Source organism: Panthera onca, chromosome D3 (assembly GCF_046562875.1).
Source record: "Panthera onca isolate mPanOnc1 chromosome D3, mPanOnc1 haplotype 2, whole genome shotgun sequence".
In the NCBI taxonomy this organism is placed as follows: domain Eukaryota; kingdom Metazoa; phylum Chordata; class Mammalia; order Carnivora; family Felidae; genus Panthera; species Panthera onca.
This window is the reverse complement of record NC_138350.1, coordinates 33,914,234-33,938,113: the sequence shown is the minus strand read 5'-3', so window position 1 is coordinate 33,938,113 and position 23,880 is coordinate 33,914,234. Positions and strand designations below refer to the sequence as shown.

At 45.2% G+C, this 23,880-nt stretch overlaps 1 protein-coding gene across 2 annotated transcripts; it reads left to right on the top strand.

The window, feature by feature from the left end:
• The first annotated feature begins 14,115 nt into the window (after positions 1-14,115).
• On the top strand, positions 14,116-17,594 carry TXNDC2 (thioredoxin domain containing 2). Of its 2 annotated transcripts, none has more exons than XM_060613242.3 (2): positions 14,116-14,586; positions 14,899-17,594. In XM_060613242.3, the coding sequence occupies exons 1-2, from the start codon at positions 14,487-14,489 to the stop codon at positions 16,602-16,604; spliced, it is 1,806 nt and encodes a 601-aa protein (XP_060469225.3). In that variant the 5' UTR covers positions 14,116-14,486; the 3' UTR covers positions 16,605-17,594. The 2 variants fall into 2 exon arrangements, with proteins under 2 accessions (XP_060469225.3, XP_060469226.3); XM_060613243.3 differs by having other exon boundaries at positions 14,505-14,586; positions 14,916-17,594.
• The last annotated feature ends 6,286 nt before the right edge of the window (positions 17,595-23,880 follow it).

Here is a 23,880-nt window from a genome sequence, read left to right as displayed (position 1 = left end):
AAGTAGTCTTTAAACATTTCCTGCTCAGACAAGCATCATCCCAAGAGCAAGGCTTGCTGGTTAGAAGAGGAGGGAGTCATCCTAACTTAACGAGCATCTGTCTCCAGGAGCGTCTTCCCTGCAGTTTTAAGACCGTGCAGCAACATGAGGTTCCGCTGGCTTCTTGTACGTATGTGAAGCTACCTTCTCGCCTCTATTCCAGTGTTTACTGAGACACCACTAGACGGATAATACCAAGCATGGGCAGGTGTACTGGAGATGGGCACTCTCATGCTGGTCAGAGCATAAATCGATAAGTCTTCTACAAAGTGGTTTGACAATGTGTATCTGAGACATTTGAAAAGACTACATCCTATGACCCACTAATCCTGTTCTTCTATTTGTAGGAATTAATTTCAGTATATGTACTTGTGTTTGTGTGTATATATATATATATATATGCATATATATGTGTATATGTATGTATTATATATATAACACACACATACGTTACCTATTAATGCATAACATATTCATCCAAAACTTAGCGTCTTAAAACAATAAACACCTATTTTTTTAAGTTTATTTATTTATTTTGAGAGAGAGTGCAAACTGGGGAGAGGCAGAGAGAGAGAGCAAGAGAGAGAGAATCCCAGGCAGGCTCCACGCTGTCAGTGGGCAGCCCAACGTGGGGCTCGATCTCACGAACTGTGAGATCGTGACCTGAGCCAAAATCAAGAGTCGGACACTTAACCAACTGAGCCGCCCAGGTGCCCCAACTATAAACACTTGTTATCTTACAGTTTCCGTGGGCAGGATTTGGGAACGGCTTAGCTGGGTGGTTCTAGGTGCAGGGTCTTTAACAGGTGAATTTGAGATGTTGGCTGGGGCTGCAGCATCTGAAGCCCTCACCGATTCCCTAATAGGAGGGAGGCAGGAGGCCCCATTTCCTCACCGGGTGGACCTCTCCATCCACTGCTCAAGGGACCTCACGATGTACTAGCTGGTTAGTGCAGACTTATTCACTAGTGTTTGTCCCAGTATCGTTTATTAATAATGAAAACTTGGAATGATGCAAATGTCCTATGATAGGAAATCGAATAATTAATAACCACAAAATAGAATACCGTAATCCTTAAAAATTACAGTGTTAAAAATCAGCATTACTGGCTACAAGAGTCAGGGGCATGAAAATGTACTCTTGCTTTTTCCGTAATAACTTCATTTCTACCTTGAGCCCCTGTTCTGTCTAATGCGGAACGCTGGATATGATCATCCAGCTAGTTTTACCCAGTAAACTCTGGCTTCCATCACTGTGGGCTTAAGCACACTGTCACGATTTAACCCTCACGTGCTCCCAAGGGTGGGTGACGTGGTGGTAAGGATGCATCTAAGCTCCTGGAGGGCTGCTGTAGTGTTTCTGGGTCTCACTGTCTGGCCAACACAGAGGTCTTTCTCTGTCCCCCTTGTCTTGTGCACCTGGCGCCCTCCAGTCTGCTTCTGCACCCCACTTAAAGGTCCTGGGAAGATTTTGGATGAGAGCATGAGCTCCCCTGGGGTCCTCAGAGATTGGTAGGGCAGCAGCCTGGACTGTGTCGGGTGGGCTTTGCCAGCATTCCTCCTCTATTGCTGGGGCCCCCGATGACTGCCTGGGTGGGGGGCACAGTTCTCGGTCTTCTTTCTGGGAGGCCAATGGGAAGCTGGTGCTGGGCCCACCTCACCCAGATTGTGTCTGCATGTAAGCTATCTCAGCTTCTCCGCTGCTCCCTTCCCATAGCCCAGGGGGTGTAGGAGTGGGGGGAAGCAGGCCATAACTTTACACTAGCTTTGTCAAGCCTTTCCCTTTTGAGTTCCAAAATCCTCTGGTTTATTGCAGACTTTATTGAGAGTGAAGGGGATGCTGTTAATATCAAGCTGGTACAACAGGATTAAGTTGGATAGTCTCAGGCACATTGGGACACATGGTCATTCTGGTCCAGCCTCTAGCAAGATGAAAGGTGGGTGTTGGGGAGGTGGGACAGAAAATTCAGGAGTTCCTGGATAAGTACCTCATCACAGCTGTGTTGGTAAAGTCTTCCATCCATCCATCCATCCATTCATCCAACAAGTATTTGTTGAGGGCTACTATGAGCTGGTGCTGAATGAGCCCATTCAGATGTCTACAATTTCCAAGCTTATGAAGGAGGAAACCGACATAAGGGAAAGGACGAGAAAACCAAGAATGGCAGGAATGAGAAGAAGACATTCTGTTGAAGGCAGACAGGGAAGCTTGACTGGGGAAAGCATGGTGACCACAGGGGTAGGAACCGGGGCTCAGAATCAGCCCACCCCTTACTCATCATAAGATCCTGAACAAGTTACTTGGTTTCTCTGAGCCTCAGTTTTCACCTGAAAAACGGGGATAGTGCCCACCTCACGGATTCGGTGTCAACGCTAAGTGAAACTGTTGTGTAAGGCACTTAGCCCAGACGCCTGGTAGCCATGATTATCGCCATTGGCTTCGACCTCTGCCCTGGATTTGTGAAGTTGTCATTTTCTTACGTTTGTTCCTTTCCCTGGAGCCATGTGGTGTGGAGATTAAGATCAAGAGGTCTAGTCCCCTGAGTCCGACCCCCAGCTCTGTGTGCTGGCAGTGGGATGTTTAGCAGATTAATGTCGCTGAGCCCCGGCTTCCTCGTATGCAAGAGGCAGAAAATAATTCCTATGCACGCTTGTCCATAATTCTGGAGTCCAAAGAGCTTCACGAGCGGAGAGGTTTTTTCTAAGTTTGGTATGGACTCATCTGGAGTAGAACTAGATCCGAACTGATGAGATGCCATTTGTCATTGAGTATTTATCCAACCAGGGGTGCATATCTGTACCTTTAGTTGCAGAAATACTACTGGTTGCTTATAGGATCCCATCCCCGACTCCGCTGGATTTTTAAATTTTTTTTTAACGTTTATTCATTTTTTTTTGAGACAGAGAGAGACAGAGCATGAATGAGGGAGGGGCAGAGAGAGAGGGAGACACAGAATCTGAAACAGGCTCCAGGCTCTGAGCTGTCAGCACAGAGCCCGACGCGGGGCTCGAACTCACGGACCGCGAGATCATGACCTGAACCGGAGTCGGATGCCCAACCGACTGAGCCACCCAGGCGCCCCAGGATTTTTATAAAAAATCCAAACAAAATTCTGAATCCGGCCAACACCTGGGCACAGGTGTCACGTAAGGTACGGAGAGCCCTTAGTACCTGCCTCTTGGGTGCGTCACGAGGATTCGGTGAGAGCGCGTGTGAGAGGCCTTCCTATCTGGCAGCTCCAGGCAGCTGCTGTCTCCACTCGCAGCGGCTCCTGAGTGGGGCTTCAGGGGTTTCATTGTACAGAAAGCACTTCTTACCATCCCAGCACCAAATGCTCAAAACCAGTAACAGCTAACATGGATATAGCGACTTGCTATGTGCCAGATACGGTCCTCGGCGTTTTACGTCCCATTGCCTCTTTTTATTTTTACAACCCTCTTTATCGTTCTTCCATTTCTGTTATCACCTCCATTCTACACATGAGGAAACTGAGGCACAGAAGGGTAACTAAATCGCCCAAGACCATAGACCAGTAAGAGAGACAGAAGTCAAATGTTAGCTACAGTTCGTCTTTTCTCGTGTTTTAATTTTAAAAAACGAGGGGCGCCTGGGTGGCTCAGTAGGTTAAGCGTCCGACTTCAGCTCAGGTCATGATCTCGCGGTCCGTGAGTTCGAGCCCCGTCGGGCTCTGTGCTGACAGCTCAGAGCCTGGAGCCCGTTTCAGATTCTGTGTCTCCCTCTCTCTCTGCCCCTCCCCTGTTCATGCTCTGTCTCTCTCTGTCTCAAAAATAAACATTAAAAAAAAATTTAATAAAAAAAATGAAAAAGAATACTTTGTGAGGTATAACTGACATGTGACATTAGTTCCTGGGATAGGACGTAATGATTCAATGTTTGTATACATTGTGAAATGACCGCCATAATAACTGTACTTAACATCCATCACCACACATGGTACAAATTGTTTTTCACAAGAAAAAATGAGAACTTTGAAGATCTATTCGCTTAGCAACTTTCGAATATATGATACAGTATTATAAACGATGGTTACCATGTCATATGCCCAGGACTTAATTCTTTATAACTGGAGCTTTTGACCACCTTCTATTTTCTCCTTTCTTTGCTGTCATTATAAGTATCATAAAATACAAAAGATTGAAAGAAGGGGCGCCTGGGTGGCTCAGTCAGTTAAGTATCAGGTCATGATGACCTTTGGCTCAGGTCATGATCTCACGGTTTGTAGGTTCGAGCCCTGTGTCGGGCTCAGTGCTGACAGCTCAGAGCCAGGTGCCTGCTTCAGATTCCGTGTCTCCGTCTCTCTCCGTGCCTCCCCTGTTTGCAATCTCTCTCTCTCTCTCTCAAAAATAAAAATAAAACATTAAAAGATTAAAACACAAAAACAAAAAGGATTGAAGGAAAGGAAATCTACACTCATTGAATCCTTCTCCTAAACGAAATACTTTCAAATTGTATCTCCTTTCAGCCTTAAAACCAATCTGAGGGGCGCCTGGGTGGCTCAGCGCGTTGAGTGTCTGACTCTGGGTTTCTGCTCAGGTCATGATCTCACAGTTCATGCGATCGAGCCCTGCGTCGGGCTCTGTGCTGACAGTGTGGAGCCTGCTTAGGATTCTCCCCCCACCCCGCCCCTCTCTCTCTCTGCCCCTCCCCTGCTGGTGCATGCTCTTCCTCTCTCCCTCCCTGACCCCCCCTTCTCAAAAATAAATAAACTTCCAAATCTGAGAAGCACGCACAGTTATTCTCATCTGTATGGAAGGAGCACGGAGCCCTTCCTGGCTCTCAGTTTTCTAGTCAGTAGGCTGGGTGACATCCATCCCTGCGGAGGCCCACCCTCTCATCCTTGCACCTCGGGAGGGAGTGTAGGCTGGGGAGCTCAGGGTTAACCAGCTCAGGCCACCAGAGCTGAAACACTCCATTAGTGAGATTTGCTGGTTTCAGGGAACTATTATCTGATCCTGAACTGCAGGTGTGGCTCTCCTTGACCCCACCTCTCAGGCAGCTCGATTTATCTTTTCTGTATCCCTGACCTCGATATTGACACCATTTGCTCAGCCCTGACTGAAGTTCTTAACTGGCCTTTTGAAATGACTTTTGCATCAAGGCCCCGCGACTCTGATGTTGCCCTGAATATGCGCCTGAGAAGCTGGCGCAAAATGGTGTCCCCAAGGGGGCCTGGGCGACCTGAGAGTGGCCAGGCTTCCTCTGCTCTCCTTCACCTCGCATTTTCTCTCCATTTGTACCTATTCTCTCTCTTTTCCTCATCCCTTGGAAAAAGATCCCAACTCACTTCTAAAGCATGTCCCATGCCTTTTTTTTTTCTTTTCTTCTTCTGTCTTAAAGCCCCCCTGCACGATTTCCCACCTCTGGTCAACTTACATCTACCCATAAACCTTCTCTAGGGTTGATCAGCTGTCATCCATTTTCCTTGCCCCCCCCACCCCAGCTACTCTTGCCTTGCATTAATGAAATCCTTAAAAAGAGAATCTCGATCTTCTTTTATTCACTCCTCACCCGAATTTGGAATTTGGGATTCGGAATTCTACCCTTTCAAAGGTTATGGAGGGACGACCTACCTCCTGGCCGCACTGCTGACCTCTGTCTCCTCACTCTCCCTGCATCCCTGTAGGAACTCGAGGCTGTTGACCTCCCCTCTGGCGGTTCGCCCCTTCTTTGGCCAAGATTCCCTTGCAGGTCCCTTCTGCAAACTCGTCCTCCTGATTCCACCCAATGTGTCCCCCTTTTTTATGATTTCATCCAATTTTAGGATTTCAACTACTGCGTTCAGGTGTTTGGCTTCCGAATCGTAGTCTGGTCTGGCTTCTTTCCGGAGATCAAGCAGAATTCGATTCCCAGCTGCCTGATGGGCGCCCGCGTGGTGGCCTGATGCCCCGTCGGGCACGCACAGCCTCCTCCACCTGGTCCCCTGTCCGCTTCCTGCGCCACAGTCTCTCGGTGGCTCAGGCCTCAAATGTGAGAGTCCGTGTCAGCTTCTCCTAGGCATTTGTTAAACCATCGAAATTCTATTTCTGGAATTTCTTGAACATTTTAGCTCTCTTTCCCCTCTCCGAGTGTCGGCTTTTGATATATTCTCTCTCAGCTCTTGCGATGGCTTCTTAACAGATCTCTGAATTCTGTCCTTGGCCCTCAAGTCTGCGGCATATGCTGCCCGTGAAACTGCTAAAGTACAGATCAGATCGTGGCATTTCCTCACACCTTCGTGCGACGCCCTAGTGCAGATCCAGTAACATTCCAACTCTGTGACACGTGCTGAAATACCCCCTCTCATCTGGGCCCAGCCCCTGTCTCTGCCCAGCATGGGCCGGGGCCCTCTCCTGCCCACCTTCACCACATGGTGGCACGGCCCCTCTTTCCCTGCCAAAAAGGCCATCTCTGTTTGCTCCTCTCTCCTGGCAGTGCACCACTTGGTTTCAGGGAGCTTTCTCACCTCTTCCCCCGGGGGAGTAATAGCCCAGATCATGACCTGAGCCGAAGTCGGACGCTCAACCGGCTGAGCCACCCAGGCGCCCCTGGGGTAGTTCGCTTTTTGCGCTAAACATAGAGTCTGGTATTAACTTATCATTTTAATTCTCCACACTCAGTGCTGTAGCAGAGGGTCAGGAAGTTAATCAGGTATTACCTCAGAGGGTCGGGAAGGAAGGGAAACTCACAGGCAAGTTTTTCTTGAGTGCCTGGTGCATTGCAAACCAGGCCACCAACCGAAGACGCCAAGGCAATCTCTCTTATCTTTACGAAGCTTACACTTGGATTAGGCGGGATCTATGGATTTCTGCCATGTGACATCACTTCACTAAATGTGTGGTGCTGACAGGAAGGGATGGGTGGCCAGGACGATGTGTCGGGGGGTGACATTTCAGTTTTTCATTTCACTTACTTGCAGTGTTCTGATTTTGTTCCTGGTATGGATGGGTTGGAAAAGTCTTACGGGGATAATTTCCTTGGCCACTTTCCTGTTACTCTCTTCAGAAGCCAAGCTAGAGATGGTGATCTGCCAGATGCTAATAAAGATAATTTGAGCAAAAGTGTATTTTAAGTTAACGGTTTTAATGTAAACCTTCGATGGTTTCTTATTATCCATCTTGTAACCCATTCATGTCTTTCTCCATCCATTCAGTAAGAGCCCACGGAATACCACACTCACTTATGGTGAGAGTGAGCTTGGGCCCTTCCCGGGGCCCTGAGCGCCAAAACCACAATGAATGTGCTGAGACATGTTCAATGGGAGCCATTGTTTTGCTCTGCTCTGCTAAGGGTGCCATTCCACTGGCTTGCTTGTCTGGCTTCCTTTAGAAGGTGGGTCTTGTGAGATCCAAGGAACCATGTATAACAGAGCAAAGCCCCTGCACTAGGAGTGATGAGCTGGGGTCATGTGCATGTTTCAAGTCTCTGAGAAGCCTATGGGTATTAAAACACCATCAAACTGACAACTCACCTGAATCTTACCAAAGCATCTCCAGAGTTTTTTAGTAAATACTCACATAGGAGAGCTTTCAACGTTATGCAAAAAGTCTCTCCAACCATAAAAGTTGTTGAGCGTTAAATACCAGAACAAAGGGGCTGAGTAAAGTCAATAATCCATTCTTCCTTGAACAAAACATAGATAGCATTGTGTCTAGAACTGATGAGGAATGAATGGGGTACTGAACTCAGAGAGCCAGGTACAAAGGCATAAGATCCACACCTTAGGTAAAATACTGATGGTTCATGACAAATCCTCTGTATGCCCAGTCATTTGGAGGTAGAAGAAAAGAGCATTTGCTTGGTCTTTAAGAAATTAAGTTCCTTCCCATTAAAAAATGTCCATTCTTGACATTTTGGATACTCTAGAAAAATAGAAGGAATAGTAAGCAATTTACCAATCCACACAAACACTTAGAATGTCTTAGGAGTTTTTCCAATGTTTGCTATTATGACACTGAGAAACCAGGTAAAAAACAATTTTCTAATAGGTGTTTAAATGGATTTATGGCTTTATTTATTTTACATGAGCCCACAACAACTTCTTTCAGATTTGGGGGATGTTCTAAAGGTAATAGGATATCGTGGGTGAGCCTGGTAAAATTCAAGAGACACCGAATCCAGCTCTGTGTAATGACTTGTCCAACTGATTGCTTTCTGATCTCTTTAGGGAAAAATACTTAAAGAGCGGTCACATCGACGACAAAAAATAGGATGGAAATGTAAGACGTAGATCACTTTTTGCTTAGAGCAACCAGTACTGAAATGAAGGCTTTTATGACAATAAACATTCTTGTATATATATATATATACATATTTTTTCTTATTTTTAAGAGAGAGAGCATGAGTGGGGGAGGAGCAGAGAGAGAGGAAGACAGAGGATCCAAAGCGGGCTCACTAATGGCAGTGAGCTGGATGCGGGGCTCGAACCCATGAACTGCGAGACCATGATCTGAGCCGAAGTCACACGCTCAACCTACTGAACCACCCAGGTTCCCCAAGCATTCTTCTATTTTAGCACCAGGCATACAATAAACATGCTCTTTTGATCTGATTACAAAATAATTCTTAATGTAGAGTGACTCTCTGTGAATGAACACGCCTCTTTTGAAGTGATAGTCTCTATCAGTTAACAACTATATGATTAGAACCACATAAAACTGTAGTTGAACCTTCTAGTTAAATCCCTTCAGAGGTACCTGTTCTCAAGGAACTGACATGTGACTGCAGCATGAGACACCTGCATGAAAGATGTCATCCTCACTGCCCATGGTGGCCCTTACTGCCCCGCATCAGGACATGCAATAACTCCCAGCTGGTGTCCCGCCTCTTTTACGTGAAGTCTTACAGAACATCTCAAAGATTAATGCAACAAACCCATGTATGAGTGCCCACCATATAGAATTAACAAATATTAACATTTGATTTCGAAGCATTTGTGATATACAGGCACACACATATTTAATTAAGCAAAATGAAATTGAATATAATAGACAAAGCTGAAGTCCGTTTTGATCTTTTTCTCAAACCCATTTCTCCTCTCCCTTTACCTGTTCAAAGCAATTAGTATAGTGGGTGTTAGGCAGCGCCTTCAAAGCCAGTTTTCTCTTTATTTTATATATTTACATATATTAATACATACAGATGCATATACATGTATATCTGAATAAACGGTCTTGCTTACGTTTTGGAATAGAAACCCCATTTTGTGGTGTCTGCTTTCCTCATTACAACAAATGCCCTAAGGAGGTAGCCCCCGGCGTCTGCTCGTTTCTTTATCCCTGGTGGCTAGCCTCATTTGCATCCTACGTAAATACTCAACAAATGTGGAACTGAATAATATCTGCCAGTGTATTATAAAATATTATGAAGTGGTATTAGTTGGTGTTTTCACTATGGTGGGTACACACACACACACACACACACACACACACACACACACCTGTGCATGCACTTGGATCCCCAGAATAGTCCCAATAGCATTTCTCTGGCCATGGAGCTCTTTCTTCTATGGGGGGCTTCTGGGTCTCTTCACTGTGCTCCCCGTTTCACATGCTTATTCATCCTTTCCCTCCCCCATCCTGCTCTAGCCCCCTCTGGCCATCTGAACCCAGGCCCCTGAGACCCTTGGGGCTCTGCCAAGGTGGCAGTGGCTCCAGGAAGCAATTGCAAGACTGCCTCGTATCACGGTTGCCGCCAAAGGCACATGGCAATGACATCCAGCTGATTCTTTCTGAGTGCCAGCCCTTGACCCTGCTATTTTGGGCCCATTTTCTGGAGCTCTAGGTGCTCAGAGAAGATAGTGTTCACCCCACCGAAGAGGGAAACCTTCTCTCCCTACTCCCTTCTGTCTACTCCTCAGTTACAGCTGCTTTGTGCAGCGTCGCCTTCCAGCTGAACAGGATGCCCTGCTCCATGCACAGCCTGTTAGCTCTCATCCCTATTCTCAAATGACTACTTACTGCAAACACCTGCATCTCTCTCAGGTGGCTCAGGTGCCCCTGCAGGGGACAGGTAGAGCATGTGCACAGAGCAAGCACAAATGCCAGACTTGGTGCCCCTGGAAGGAAGGAAAGATCACTTGAGGTATGCTTTGTACTCTCCCCCAGTCCCCAGTGGGAGTGACCCCTAGTGCGCACAGTGACAGCTGGCTTGATTCCCTCCCCACTGCCCTACCAATGTCTCCTGGTAGGATCCCAGGAGATCATGTCCCAAATAAATACCTGCACTCAAATTCTTGCCTTAGATTTACCTCCTATAGTTTAGTTAAAATGCTTTATTATCTATTCAGTGGTCAAAAGAAACAAACCATTGACACAAAAATCAGCATGGGGGATCTTAAATACATACTGCTAAGCGAAAGAAGTCAATCTGAGAAGGCTACAAATTATATGATCCCATTTATGTGACATCCTAGAAAAAGCAAGGCTACAGAGACAAATCAGTGGCTGCCATGAATTTGCAAGAGGGTGAGGGTTGACTAGGTGAAGCATAGATTTTTTTTTAGGGCAGTGAAACTATTTTGTATGGTACTGTAGTGATGAATAATAATAACACTCATTTGTCAAACATAGAGGACTCCACAGCACAGAGTGAACCTTAATGTATGCAAATTTGGAAAAAAAATTCATCCAGAGGGTAGGGGATCCCAGAATGAAATGCAGAATGTGACAAAAGAAAATACCTACTACAAATGTATGGCATAATTTCATTGAAGGGGTGGGGGTGGGGGGAAGAGGCCGACCTAAGTAACTTCGGAAATGACTAGAAACGATAAGCCTATAAAGACAAAAGGAACCGTACAAAAGCGCTGTGTTCTAGGTGATGAAGCTGTTTACCATGGAGGGACAGGTTAACCATTCTGAAACCATTATATGTGTCTACTGGAATTGAACAAATAAATAAATGAGTGGCAGACAGTGGGGACCAAGTCACTTTTGGAATAGAAGTTTACAGACAAGCTTGGGGGAAAGGCTACAACGAACCAAGTGGTACTGAATTAAAGTCAAGGACATCAATATGAACTCATAGTTCGCTTAATACAGATACTGATAGAGAAATAGCAATAAAGGTGTGTGTGTGCACAGGTTAGTTACATCTGTATCCAGTTCCTAGTTATGCTCACTGAGTCTAAAGGCAATGGCACCCAGTATCAACAAGCACACCCAGCTCAGATTTTGTTTTCTAAATACCATTCTCCAATAAAAGGAAGCAGGGCTCATTAAAGAAATGGACGATTCTAGGGATATGGCAGTGAATCTATAGAATGAGCCTGTAGCATCTTGTAGTGCCAGAAGGCAAGGACATGCTCAACAAACAAAACTACAGGTGTGTGTAAATCAAAAGGACACGGGAGCCAACGGAAAGAGTTCTCAGGGGTCAAAGCTGGGAGCATGTGAGCAACAAATAAAGTTCATAGTACTGGATTATCACCCAAGGTATAAAACAAATGTCCATGAGTCGACACTAACGTAAATAAATGAATGGAATAAATAAATGGAGGATGGGAGACACACCCCTCCCAAACAGAAAAATTCCAAATAAATTTATGTAGATACCCCTCCCTCAAGGAGATGGAGCATAATCCCCACCCCAAGTATGGGACTGGAACCCATGAACGATGAGATCATGACCTGAGCTGAAGTCGGACGTTTAACTGACTGAGCCACCCAGGTGCCCCTCTAGAATTGTATTCTAAGAAACTAATTAAGAATATGTGAACACATTTATCTATAAATGCTTATTGTTATATTGCTTACACCGGCAAATAATAAAAACAACCTTTATATCCGTCAATATGAAATGATTTAAGTAAACTGTAGTTCATCCTTTAAAAAGAACATTAGTCAATCATTAAAAATGATTATATAGGGCGGGGATTGGCCAGCTATGTCCTTTGGCCACCTGCCTGTTTTTGTAAATAAAGTTTTATTACGACACAGCCACGCCCATGTCTATGGCTGCCATATTAGTTTGCTAGGGCTGTTATACCACTGACTGGGTGGCTTAAACAACAGAAATGTATATCTCACTGTTCTGGAGGTTCAAAACCCAGAAGAGAGGATTCAAAATATATTCTTCCGTGAAAAGGATTACGGTAGTATAAATCCAAGAAAGACAAGAATATACATCACAGTATTGATAACGGTGATCCTTGAAGATTGGCACTTTGAGTGCCAATCTTATTCTTATTTTTTTCTTCGTGTGTTTCCTCACGTTTGCATCCTGAATATGTATTATTTTTGTAATTATAAAACCAAACAGTTGTGCCAGCCTAGTGTGTAAAAACTAGACTGTCGTGTCGTCATTGCGAGCGTGGGGTAGAAACGAATTTCCATGCAGTGTTTATTCCAACTTCTAGTGTGGCTCCCTGCACTGCAGGGGCTGGAAATCTGAAGACCACATTTTTTGGCCTCCCCTGGGGTTCTGGATGCAAAACAGATTCCACCAGTAGATGGACCCGCATGCGAAGGAAGCCATCATCTTGCAACTTTGTCCTCTCTCTGCCCTAGCTTTCTAGTTCAGCCCTAGTTTTGAGCTGAGAGGGAGTTGGAGCAGTGGCTCTCTCGCCCTTGGTTGGCAGCTGGAACAGAAAGTTCTTGAAGTCAACCATTTTAGCGGCAACTTTCTGATTCCTGCCTTCCTGATATCATGAAGGTCGCACCCCCTGGCAGGCCAAGTCTGCAGCACTGCTCATTTTTCTAGGAATTATTCCAGGATCTCTAGCCCAGAGGCAGCCTTTCCAGCTATGTTATAATTAGATAAATCTTTCTATGCCTAGAATAGCTGATTTATTGTTTCCCTCACAGAACCACAACTGACATAAGGGTTCAGGAGCAATTTGGGGGCCAGCTTGTGCTAAAGGAGAAAATACATTTTAAGGGAAAAAGATACATTTTATGACAAGTTGAATGAAAAGGATTCAGAGGCGTTGATATTTCCGGTTGCTTGGAATCCATCTGAATTTCAGACTGAAGAGGAGAAATAATTCGAACAACTCTGCCAAACCTAAAACACAGCTCAGGTCCCCAAGTATGAATGTACCATGGTCACAGATCTCCTCACTTTCATGAAGATGTGCAAATATACTATGGCTTTAAAATTTTCCTACAGTGGATCTCCTTCCTCCACGAGCCTTGTCTCGATGGGGATTCGAGGAGTGAGGGGCAGGAATTCAATCTGCCTGTTTGTGGACTTTCAGCCTGATGAACGTTTTCTCATTCTGGTAGCAGCTCAGTCTTTCCAATTCCTCCCCTTTCTCCACAATATCTGGGTGCACAGGGCCGTGCAGCCCAGTTGTGGCCCGGCCCTCTGGCTCCGATTCCGCATGTAAAGTGGCTAGTCTGGCCTGCTGCCTCGACTAAGGACTGCTGAGGACCACCGGGCCCATCTAGGGGTTGGGGCACCGTGCTCTCACCCACTGGTTGAACCTGTCACTCCAGTCGTTGCCCTCTCATCACAAATCCCCCTTCATAGTGGCTTCTCGCTTCTTCCTCGAGGCCCCTATAGGTCTGCTGGTCTTCGAGGGACGCTCGCAGCCCCAGCATTGGCTGTGCAGGATTTCCAGAGCCCTGGCATGTGTACAGCAGGCTGTGGGGCCAGGAGCCTGCGCCAGGCCCAAGAATCCAGTCACACCCTCTGCCAGTGACCCACGCTGCCCTGTCGATGTGGAGTCCATGTGAATGTGGGTGTTTCCTGGCCTCCCCAATGGAGCCCAGGCAAATACTCCTCTGCTGTCAGCTTTCCTCTGAACACATCTATGTACCCGTTCTCTTGGCTCCCCATCTATTGGGATGGAAGGTGTGACGTTTTCACCTCTTCTCAGGGAATTTCTCTGCGTCATAATCTACTCCCTTCCAAACAGTCAAATCGAACACCTGCCGTTCAGGCAGGACTTTGCAGAGGAGGGTAACGTGATTAGGAGGAAACACTTAGATGGTTAGAGCGGGTGAGTCAGAAAGGGACAGCTGGAGCCGGAGAGTCCTAGAGGAAGGTTGTAGGAAAGGTGGTTTCGAGTTACCATGCTGGGCAGGGATTTGGCAAACGGCACAGTTCGGCGTAGCATTCAGGGAGCAGGCTTGGAACCCGCCCGTCTCCTGGCTTTGTGACCTTGAGCAAGTTACATAACTTCTCCAGGGCTCAATATTCTTGTTTGTAAGGCGGGGATCATAATGGTACTTACCTCAGTGGTTTGTTGTGTTATAGGAAATAATGCCTATGAATGCACATCAGGCACCGGGCACAGCCTAACACACGGCACGGCCACCATAACCAAGGCTGTCACGAGACTCTCGAATACTACTGCTCTGAGTACAAAGAGGGAAAGCCAGCTGTGAGTACCACCCGAATGCAAGTCGTTACTCATATTATGATGTCAGGCAGGAGAGGCTGGAGAAAGTTGGAGGGTACAGCCTCGTCTCCACTCTGAGGCACGTGTGAAGTCTGAGTGGATATGGACAAGGAACAGGAAGTGGAAAGTGATAGAGCTGGAACCCCGGAAGATCTGAACACGAGTCCAGAGAAACAAGAAGCCGATCAAAGTGATGCTAATGGTAAGTTGGGGGGGGGGGCTGGGGCAGGGGACGGGGGGGGGGTCACCTTAGGGACCCATGTGCTCAAGGAGCAGACAGCAGTATTGAAGCAGAGAAAAGTTGTAGTTTTAAAAAAAACAACTCTACCAAAAGATACGCGTAATCACATGCTGCTTGGCCTTCTGTTGAATGTGATTTTTCACAGTGATACGTCATTCACAAAACTACATTTGTGGGCTCTAACCATGGCATTGGTCTTCCCTGGAGTACGTGATAAGAATTTTTGTTGTTGTTTCTTCTTTTGCATTTTTACTTATTTACTTTTTTGTTCAGGAAGTCCATTATTACAGGGCCTGTCCAGCCACGTGACTCCCCTGGTCCCAGAATTCTTGGACACAGCACACATCCAGGAGAAGGCCTCGGCTTCGGAGGCCGACAACATACAACACATGCCTGCAAAGCAATCCAAAGGTCCACAGTTCAAGGTCATATTCCCACCGGCACAGGGCGGTAACATCTTCAATTTCTCAGCAATGACCATGCAACCCAAGCAGGCTGGCACTCCCAGTTTTTCAGCAAAAATCATCCCTCGCGAGCAGGGCAGTATCCCCAATTCTTTAGCAAAAATGATCCTGCCCAGGCAGGCTGATACCCCCAATTCTCCAGAAAAAATTATCCCGCTCAAGCAAGCTGGCATCTCCAATCCCTTAGCAAAACCCATTCCACCCAAACAGGCTAACATCCCAAGTTTCTCAGCAAAATCCATCTCACCCAAGCAGGTGGACACCCCCAGGTTTTCAGCAAAAATCATCCAACCCAAGCATGGTAGTATCCCCAATTCTTCAGCAAAAATGATCCTGCCCAAGCATGGCAATGCCCTCAATTTCCCAACCAAAATCACCCCACCCAAACAGGCTGATACCCCCAATTCCCCAGCAAAAACCATCCCACCCAAGGAGACTGACATCCCAAATTTTTCAGGAAAAATCATTCTACCCAAGGACAGTGATACCCCCAATCCCTCAGAAGAAAGGATCCCACCCAAGCAGGCTGATACCCCCAAGTCCCCAGCAAAAACCATCCCACCCAAGCAGACTGACACCCCAAATTTTTCAGGAAAAATCATTCTACCCAAGGACAGTGATACCCCCAATCCCTCAGAAGAAAGGATCCCACCCAAGCAGGCTGATAGCTCCAATTCTTCAGAAAAAATTATTGCACCCAAGCACGGTGACACCCCCAGTTCCTCAGAAAAAACCACCCTGCTGCAGGAGGATGGAATGTCTACTTCCTTAGAAAAAAACATCCCACCCAAGCAGGATAACATCCCCATGTCCCCGGCCAAAACCATCCTGCCTAAGCAGGGCAAGAGTCTCAAGTTCTTAGCAAAATCCATTCTGCCCACACAGGCCAACACCCCTAAGTTCTCGGCAAAACCTTTCCTGTCTAAACAGATCAACAGCCCCAAGCTATTAGTGAAATCTACCCTGTCCAAACACATCCCCACCCCCAAGTCCTCAGAAGAAAACATCCTGCCCAGAGAGGGAGACACCAAGTGCTCAGAAGATAGCATCCAGCCCAGAGAGGGTGATACCAATTGCTCAGAAGACAGCATCCAGCCTAAGGAAGGTGCTATCCCCAAGTCCTCAAAAGAAGCCATCCCGCCCATAGAAGGAGACGTCCTGAAGGCATCAGGGTCAATGGAGCTTCTGGAGGTGGACTTGGTGAAGATGATCCTAAGCAAGGAGGACTTCGAGTTGGCGCTCAAGGAGGCTGGGGAGAGGCTGGTGGCCGTGGACTTCTCAGCCACGTGGTGTGGGCCTTGCAGGACCATCAAGCCCCTTTTCCATTCCTTGTCTGTCATGTACGAGGACGTGGTGTTCCTGGAAGTGGATGCTGATGAGTGTGATGAGCTGGTGAAGGACCTTGAGATCATGTGCATCCCAACCTTTCAGTTTTATAAGAAAGAAGAAAAGGTGGGCGAATTTTGCGGCGCCGTTACAGAAAAACTCGAAGCGATCATTGCAGAGTTAAAGTAATTGTGGATTCTGAAAGCATTGTAGACAGTCGGCTCGTGATAGTTTGTGATTGCTTTTTTATTTACCAAAAAAGGTGAGGCGTAACAAAAGTGTATGTCTGAATGGCCCCCTGCTCATAAATTATTAAGTATTAACTTCACCTTTTCGAAAAGTGGTAAAGCACTGAAGCCTACTGTGACCATGTTTTCATTGGTAGGGAAGGGTGATAGTCAAATTTCCTTTGGTGGAGATTGGGAGTCCACCTGTCTCGTATTTTTGTATTGTGATTTGTTTGGGAACTCACCCTTGGAAATCCAGCTCATTTGGTGTTTGTGGCAATAGTGGAAATTTAGACAATTCTTCGGTACAAGTACGTGATTGAAAGATGAGTGGAGACTTCTTTTCTCATGCTCACATATCTTTTGGGGTTTCTGATAGGATACTTTGGGAAATACAGAATTTGAAAGATCCACAGATCATACCTAACCTCCTCTGGGTGCAGGGAGTGCTCTGGAGGACTCTGGAAATCCCATGGCTTCACCCACCCCGCGTGGGATTCGTGGCTGGCACAGCCAAGCTCAAAGCCAGCTTCCCAGATCTCAAGTGCAGGCCTTTTTCTACTAATCATGCCCACAAAAACCTCGACAGAGCCCAAAGCTTCTGGTTTCTCAGACCGAGCGCTTTATTACTCAGGTCAAAGTCAGGGTGATCCTCAGTGCCATTATGACATCAGCTCCCCGGTGGCAGATTTCTTACTTTGTCTCCTGGTAACTGGGTTTCTAAAACCTGCTCCCAGATGTCTCAGAGCCCAAAGGCCCAGGTCTGGGTCACAGATGGTGGCTTGGTCCAGAGTTTTGTGTTTACAAAAGAAAAATGTGTATGGGATACGTACACCTATACTAGCAAATATTTAATGTATACGATTTGATGAGTTTGGACATATGCATGGACTTATGATATTACCACAATCAAGATAATAAACATACCCATCGCGTCCAGAGGTTTCCTTGTATGTCGTCTTTTTTTTGTGGTGGTGGTGATGGTGAGAGCACATAATATGAGGTCTAACCTCTTAACAAATTAAAAAAAATTTTTTTTTAATATTTATTTATTTTTGAGACAGAGCATGAATGGGGGAGGGTCAGAGAGAGAGGGAGACACAGAATCCGAAGCAGGCTCCAGGCTCTGAGCTGTCAGCACAGAGCCAGACGCGGGGCTCGAACCCACGAACCGTGAGATCATGACCTGAGCTGAAGTCTGACGCTTAACCGACTGAGCCACCAAGGCGCCCCAGTAGCCTCTTAACATATTTTTAAATGCACGATACTGTGTTGTTAACTGTAGGCACGATGTTGTACAGAAAATCTCTAGAACTTATCCATCCTGTATAACCAAAACTTCTACCCACCAAGGAACAACTCCTCTTTTTTCCCCTTATTCCTCATCGGCCACCATCCTATCCTGTCTTCTGCGGGTCCAAAGTGTTTTAAAGAATTTGAACTAGTTGTCAACATTTCAAAAACCAGAATTCCCTTTAAAATCTTGAATTCTAGCTTTTCCTGAAAAATTGTAAAACCTGGCAATCTGGGTTTGCATTACCTCAAGAAACCAACCTACTCTTAGAGGCTGAGTGGCATTACCTCCCCTAGGTGGGGCATGCATTCTCCAGTCCTCTGGCCAGGAACCTGGCTGGCTTCCTTTACGCAGTTGTGGTGGCAATCCCTATCTTAAGTTGACTGTAGGAGGGGGCTGCCCCAGTCACTCCCCCTTAGTATCTCAATCTAGTAGACTCCTCTGAGCCCCGAAAAACAAATCCCTAACAATAGAAACAAAATGCCATGCATACCTGGCCTTTTTTCCAAAAACATTTGGGATGACCTACAAAAAGCTTTAATGATAAAGCAAACAAATTAGTAAGGAAATTAAAACCAGGAAGATGGGTAAGATGTCATCTGAAGGCTCGTTCTGTTTGAGTGGGAAATTTTGTCCTGAGCTTCTTAGCCGCGTGGAGGGGTGAGGAAAGGGAAACTCAGGGATAGCCAGATGTCAGCACCCCGAAGGAGAAAACATTGGAACTTGAAAAAGGAGTCAAAGATTTCCCATAATGAAATTCTTGCATGAACACTTTCATCTGGGAACCTCCAGATGACGTTCTCGACAACATTTTGTATCATAAAATCGGAAACAATTCTCATATAGTTATTTCTGGTACTGATCTCTCCTAAAAGCCAAAGCTATGATCATAAACCACTTTCCAATGAGAGGATTTGGGATTCAGGGTGTACAAGTATGCAGCTTTTGATTTTCATATAAATGGACTTCTGCTAATGATCCATGTGTCTGTTCTTTTCCTCTGGTAGAGAGACCTTCCTCTGACTTATTTCTCTCAGATGTGTTCTGTTTTCCATATATAACTTTATCTGCTAAGACATTTGTGAATTAACCCAATCCCTCTGCTACCAGAGCCCCATTTGCACAACTTAGCCCCACAGTCCTTTAGACCGTGTAGTTTGGAGGACCAAGGACTCCCAAATCTAACATTAGTGAGTTACGCCAATAGCTATTTCTGGGACTGTAGTATTGAATTTTTTTTTTTTTTAATCCTAGGTCTCTGTTTAAAAAAAAAAACTTTTTTTAAAGTTTTCTTTATTTAAGTAGTCTGTACACCCAACATGGGGCTCAAGGTCACGACCCCAAGGTCAAGAGTCTCATACTCTACCGACTGAGCCAGCCAGGCTCCCTTATCCTGCGTCTTTCTATATATTTAGGTTACTACGTGATGGCATGGACAATGACCTAAAGAAAACCCTTGAAAATAATCGTGGTAGATTTTTCAGGTGGTTTTATACTATTCCTGATATAAATCAAGGGAGGAAGACAAAGCACAACTCTGAGGGGCCAACACAATGCGGAGCAAGTGTGAGGCTCTCGGACAATCTAATTTGATCCAGGAACAAAATCTAAACTACCAGAGAATCGATTCACGTCCTTCAAACTACCCACCCTAAGCACCATTTCTCTGGATTGTTTGGATAAGAGTTAAACAGTAACCAGGTCAAAGTCATGTTCTCTGGCACAAAGCTTGAGTATGGTCATTCTGTTTTGCTAATTAAGAGTCATGCGCTTTAAAAAAATGAGCCAAGCAATTGTTACAACCTCTAATACTGAGCATGCAGGAGATATAAGAAGCATTACTAATGAGAAAGAAGATTCTAGATAATCATATTGGCTGCGAATGATGATAATCTAACTAGAGCCCTAACAAGATTCAGTGGAAAACCTGTTTGGTTTGGTAAGAAAATTCAACCAAGTGGCAGTATTCAGGGTAATCTTCAAAAAAAAAAAAAAAAAGCTTCCTTTTGATTCAATGATAAGCGATTGGGTATCATTATGGAAAAAGGTCTCCTTTACAACAGTGACAGAAAATAAAGTATCTGGCAATAGTCCTAACAAGAACAGTAAAGATTATTAAGACTAACTCTAGGGTGCCTGGGTGGCTCAGTCCATTAAGTGCCTGACTTCAGCTCCGGTCATGATCTCCCAGTTCGTGGGTTCCAACCCTGCGTGGGGCTCTGTGCTGACAGCTCAGAAGCCTGGAGCCTGCTTCGGATTCTGTGTCTCCCTCTCTCTCTGCCCCTCCCCTGCTCATGCTCTCTCTCTCTCTCTCTCTCTCTCTCTCTCTCTCTCTCAAAAATAAATAAACATTAAAGCATTTCTTAAACAAAATCTGGGAGAACTGAAATAAGAGGGAGTAAGCATGCGGCTCAAGGACAAGGATACTCAGGCAGCGTCTTCAAATGCAGAACTTAACCTGAGGCTTTGTGTTCTAGTTGAGCATCCTGGGCCTTCCCAGCTTTATGTTACAGTCTTAGAGATGAAATCTTGAGAATTTCTTCTGTTTGGAGATCAAGTGCCTAAGTGGTTGAGGAAGTCGTGGGGGATATTTTCATTTTATGCTGGCGAGTGACAGAGACCCAACTCAAACCTGCTCCAGGAAAAATGGAGAGTGTATTGGATTTTGAAACTGGAAATTCTAAGGGGGACAAACTACTTCCAGGGTATGTGGAGGTTCAAACAACATCATCAGGACTCTGGTGTTTTCCACCTCTCAATTCTGCTGCTTATTTGGGTTTTATCATTGATTGCTTCCATGGCTCATAATCACAGATGAACAGTGAGTCTGTTTCCTCATGACTCCAAATAAATGTCCCTGGAAAGACTCTCTCTGATTGGCTGGGTCATGTGAGAATCCCTGAACCATTCTGTGTATTTGGCGGGGATGGGGTACTCTGACTGATCAGGCCTGGGTCACTCTGTACCCCTGGAACAGGGACAGTGCCATGAAACCACAAGGGCTAAGCCGGTTACATGGCAAGTGGGAGGAAGGAAGATTTGCTGTCCAGACAAGCATATCCACATCATGGTGTCACATTTGGTGCCACTGCAACTAGACCGGGAACTACCCTAAAAACGCAGTTAGAATCACCCTTATCCCAACTTATGAATTCCTATGAAAAACTCAACCCAATGAGAAAAGGCGTATCAAATGCACATATCAAATTCCTTTTAAACATGCCTTCTCACTTCATTTTAATCCAATCTGATTTCCTTAAGAACTAAACACCACTCTGTGAACTAAGTAATAACTTGGTGGCTTGCTCAAATGACAAACGATAACATGTGAGTTTCGCCCAAGATGTCATATGGAATATGAATCAAAAGAGAATACAAAACACTTGCGAAGCAGATGCTCGGAAAGATGCAAAGAAGACAGTGTTGGGGTCTGTTTTTCTAAGTGAAGCTTTTGGACTTTATTTTTCTCTAAGTGTGAGCAATTCGATTTAACGGTGGAGGGTCTACATAAAATACTCCTTGGGTGCTCAACACTTGGGTACCTTTTTGAGGCAGAAATGTTTATTTCAAATAAATCACATTCAATAAATATTTACAACTTTTTTCATACTGTTGCCTAGAGAATTCTCTTGTGATTTTTGGCAGATTTTGAAGTTTCCCAGCTCGTATAAGAGAACCACGGAATGGCACAGTCAATGGAGATAAAAGTTAACTGAAAAAAATAAACCAAAAGGTACAGGAGGAATCTTCAGATTTTCGAAGAATAGTTGGCACTTTAGCCAGGAGATCCTTTAACACCCACAGTGAAAATAGTTGCCCGGAGCAACAATGACCATGGTTGGGATCAAGATAGCAGGGAGCTAGAGAAAGCCCCTATAGCTTCAAGGTTTGGGAAAGTAAGGATTTGCAAATTCCAGGATGGAAAAAAGATGACTTACTTGAAAACGAAAAGGCTGATATTTGACAATGATAAACACGAGGACGTTAAGGTTGGTAAAGACAGGCAGTGTCCGAAATGAACAAACGTGAATTGCGAGCACTGGAAGAAAACGGGATTGTTCTATCACACATCGGTTAGAAGTGTCTTACTTTTACACATGCAAGTTGAGAGTCATCTTCTCTTAGGCTGAGATGGTGATTTCAAGGAAGAGGGAGATCTGGCTTGGGGAAGAACGGAGAAGGGCACAGAGCGGTTCTGCAGGTCTTTGTTGCTGTTTTCCCTAAATGCCCCGATGCGTCCCTGGCCTCTGGAGAGCCACTGCACTAGTGGGGCTTGAGGAAGATGGAAAGAAGGACTGCTTCTCTCTCCTGTGCCCCAGGAAGGCCGCAATGCCTTGGTGTTTGAAAGGCAAAGCTAAATGCAAGCGTAATGACTCAGAGATCAATATCTTTCACCGACTTTAGGAAGATACAGAAGGAAGTCACCAGTTAGCTAATGATTCTTAGTTTAGAAATGGCAGATGAGGTTAGCTGCCTCCCTGGGAAGGCTTTAAAGAAGATTTCCCTTAAATCAGATTTCTTAATCTCCCTATGTTCATTTCCCTAATAAATGTGATCTCTTTCTGTGAGCCCCAAAGTACTCCTACGATAAAGATGCTTACTTTCAACTAATCTCTGTTTTGGCATCTGAGGTTTTTAAAAAAGTATTTATAAATCCAAATTATAATTCTACTCCACTCAGGATCGCAAGTTTCAGATGTATACATATCCATAGAAAAATGCTAAAATAAAGTTGGTAGTTGTATAGGTTGGATACCAGCTGCCATCATTCATACTCCACAGGCCCCATCTGTGTACTGATTTTTTTTCATATGTTCTTAAAAAAAACACACACACACACACCCGAGATTTATCATGTGAGGTTCAGATACTATGCATGTTTACCACTGGTGTTCATGTTGAAGGCAGAAAGATAGGTATACATGTCAGTAATGAGCTCTACTCATAGCCAATCGGTAAACTGTTCTGAATGCAGGGAATATTCAGAGCCCATAGGCTGTCCTCTGGGAAGCCTACTTAGAGGTGTTCATGAAATGGAAAACTCCTGTGTTTGTAATTAAAATCAATAAATTGATTTTTAATTCTTAGGATTCTTCTATTCTTTATTGATTTGCTTAAATACACGCTCTTGATAACTCTAGTTTATCCCCTGGGATGGAGATTCAATGCCTTTTCAATAATTCAAGTGAAACATGTCCAAATGTCTCCTCTCCAGGAGGGATAGGACTTGAGCTGACCAGCAAGCGAATAGGGAGTTCCTGAAGGTCAAGGGCTGAGAGTAGAGGTCTCTCTCGTCTCAGGCAGCAGAGATGCCTATACAGCTGAAAATGAAGCACTAACAATGAGACCCAAGAAACCAGGAGGGGACTATAGAAGTTGCCCAAACCATAGGGGTGATCGTGGGTATAAAAGTCAAAATGTGGTTACTGGGCATCGAGACAAGATTGGCTCAGGTGAGATGACATGTGGAGGGTGTGTGGAGTGGAGGAGGCCATCACCTGGGACAACCACTGGTGAATGGGGCAGACATGCAGAGTTGGGTCACCTCGACTTCAAGAGACATGGTCAGAATGTACAAGATCTTAGCATTTGAGTGCCACCCTAGCAATACACTTACTATGTCTTTTCTAAGTAGATCATTGGGCTGCACCAGAAATTTAAAATCATATTGTTTAAGAAATTTTTAGAAACTGTAACCAGATTATGTTTACCAATCTCACTGTAAATTAGGTAATAGAATGCATGTCCCAAAAGGTCTATTTGAAATACAAGATATTTAATCCCATAATGGAGTTCGTTATCCCTTGATAAAAGACAGAACAAAGTTTACTAATGTATGGGGGGAAAATTGGCAGTTTTGGGTCCTTGACCAGTGGGGTAAGAATCATCGCACCGGGAAAGTCTAGGAATGAACCTATTAAACTGCCCCCATTCCCCAGGTCAT

What these genes read in the sequence shown, in the direction of transcription:
- TXNDC2 (XM_060613242.3), top strand. Translation starts at nt 14,487, where the DNA reads ATGGACAAGGAACAGGAAGTGGAAAGTGATAGAGCTGGAACCCCGGAA. An exon ending in CGATCAAAGTGATGCTAATG is followed by an intron (nt 14,587 to 14,898) that starts GTAAGTTGGGGG and finishes TTTTTTGTTCAG; the next exon opens with GAAGTCCATTATTACAGGGC.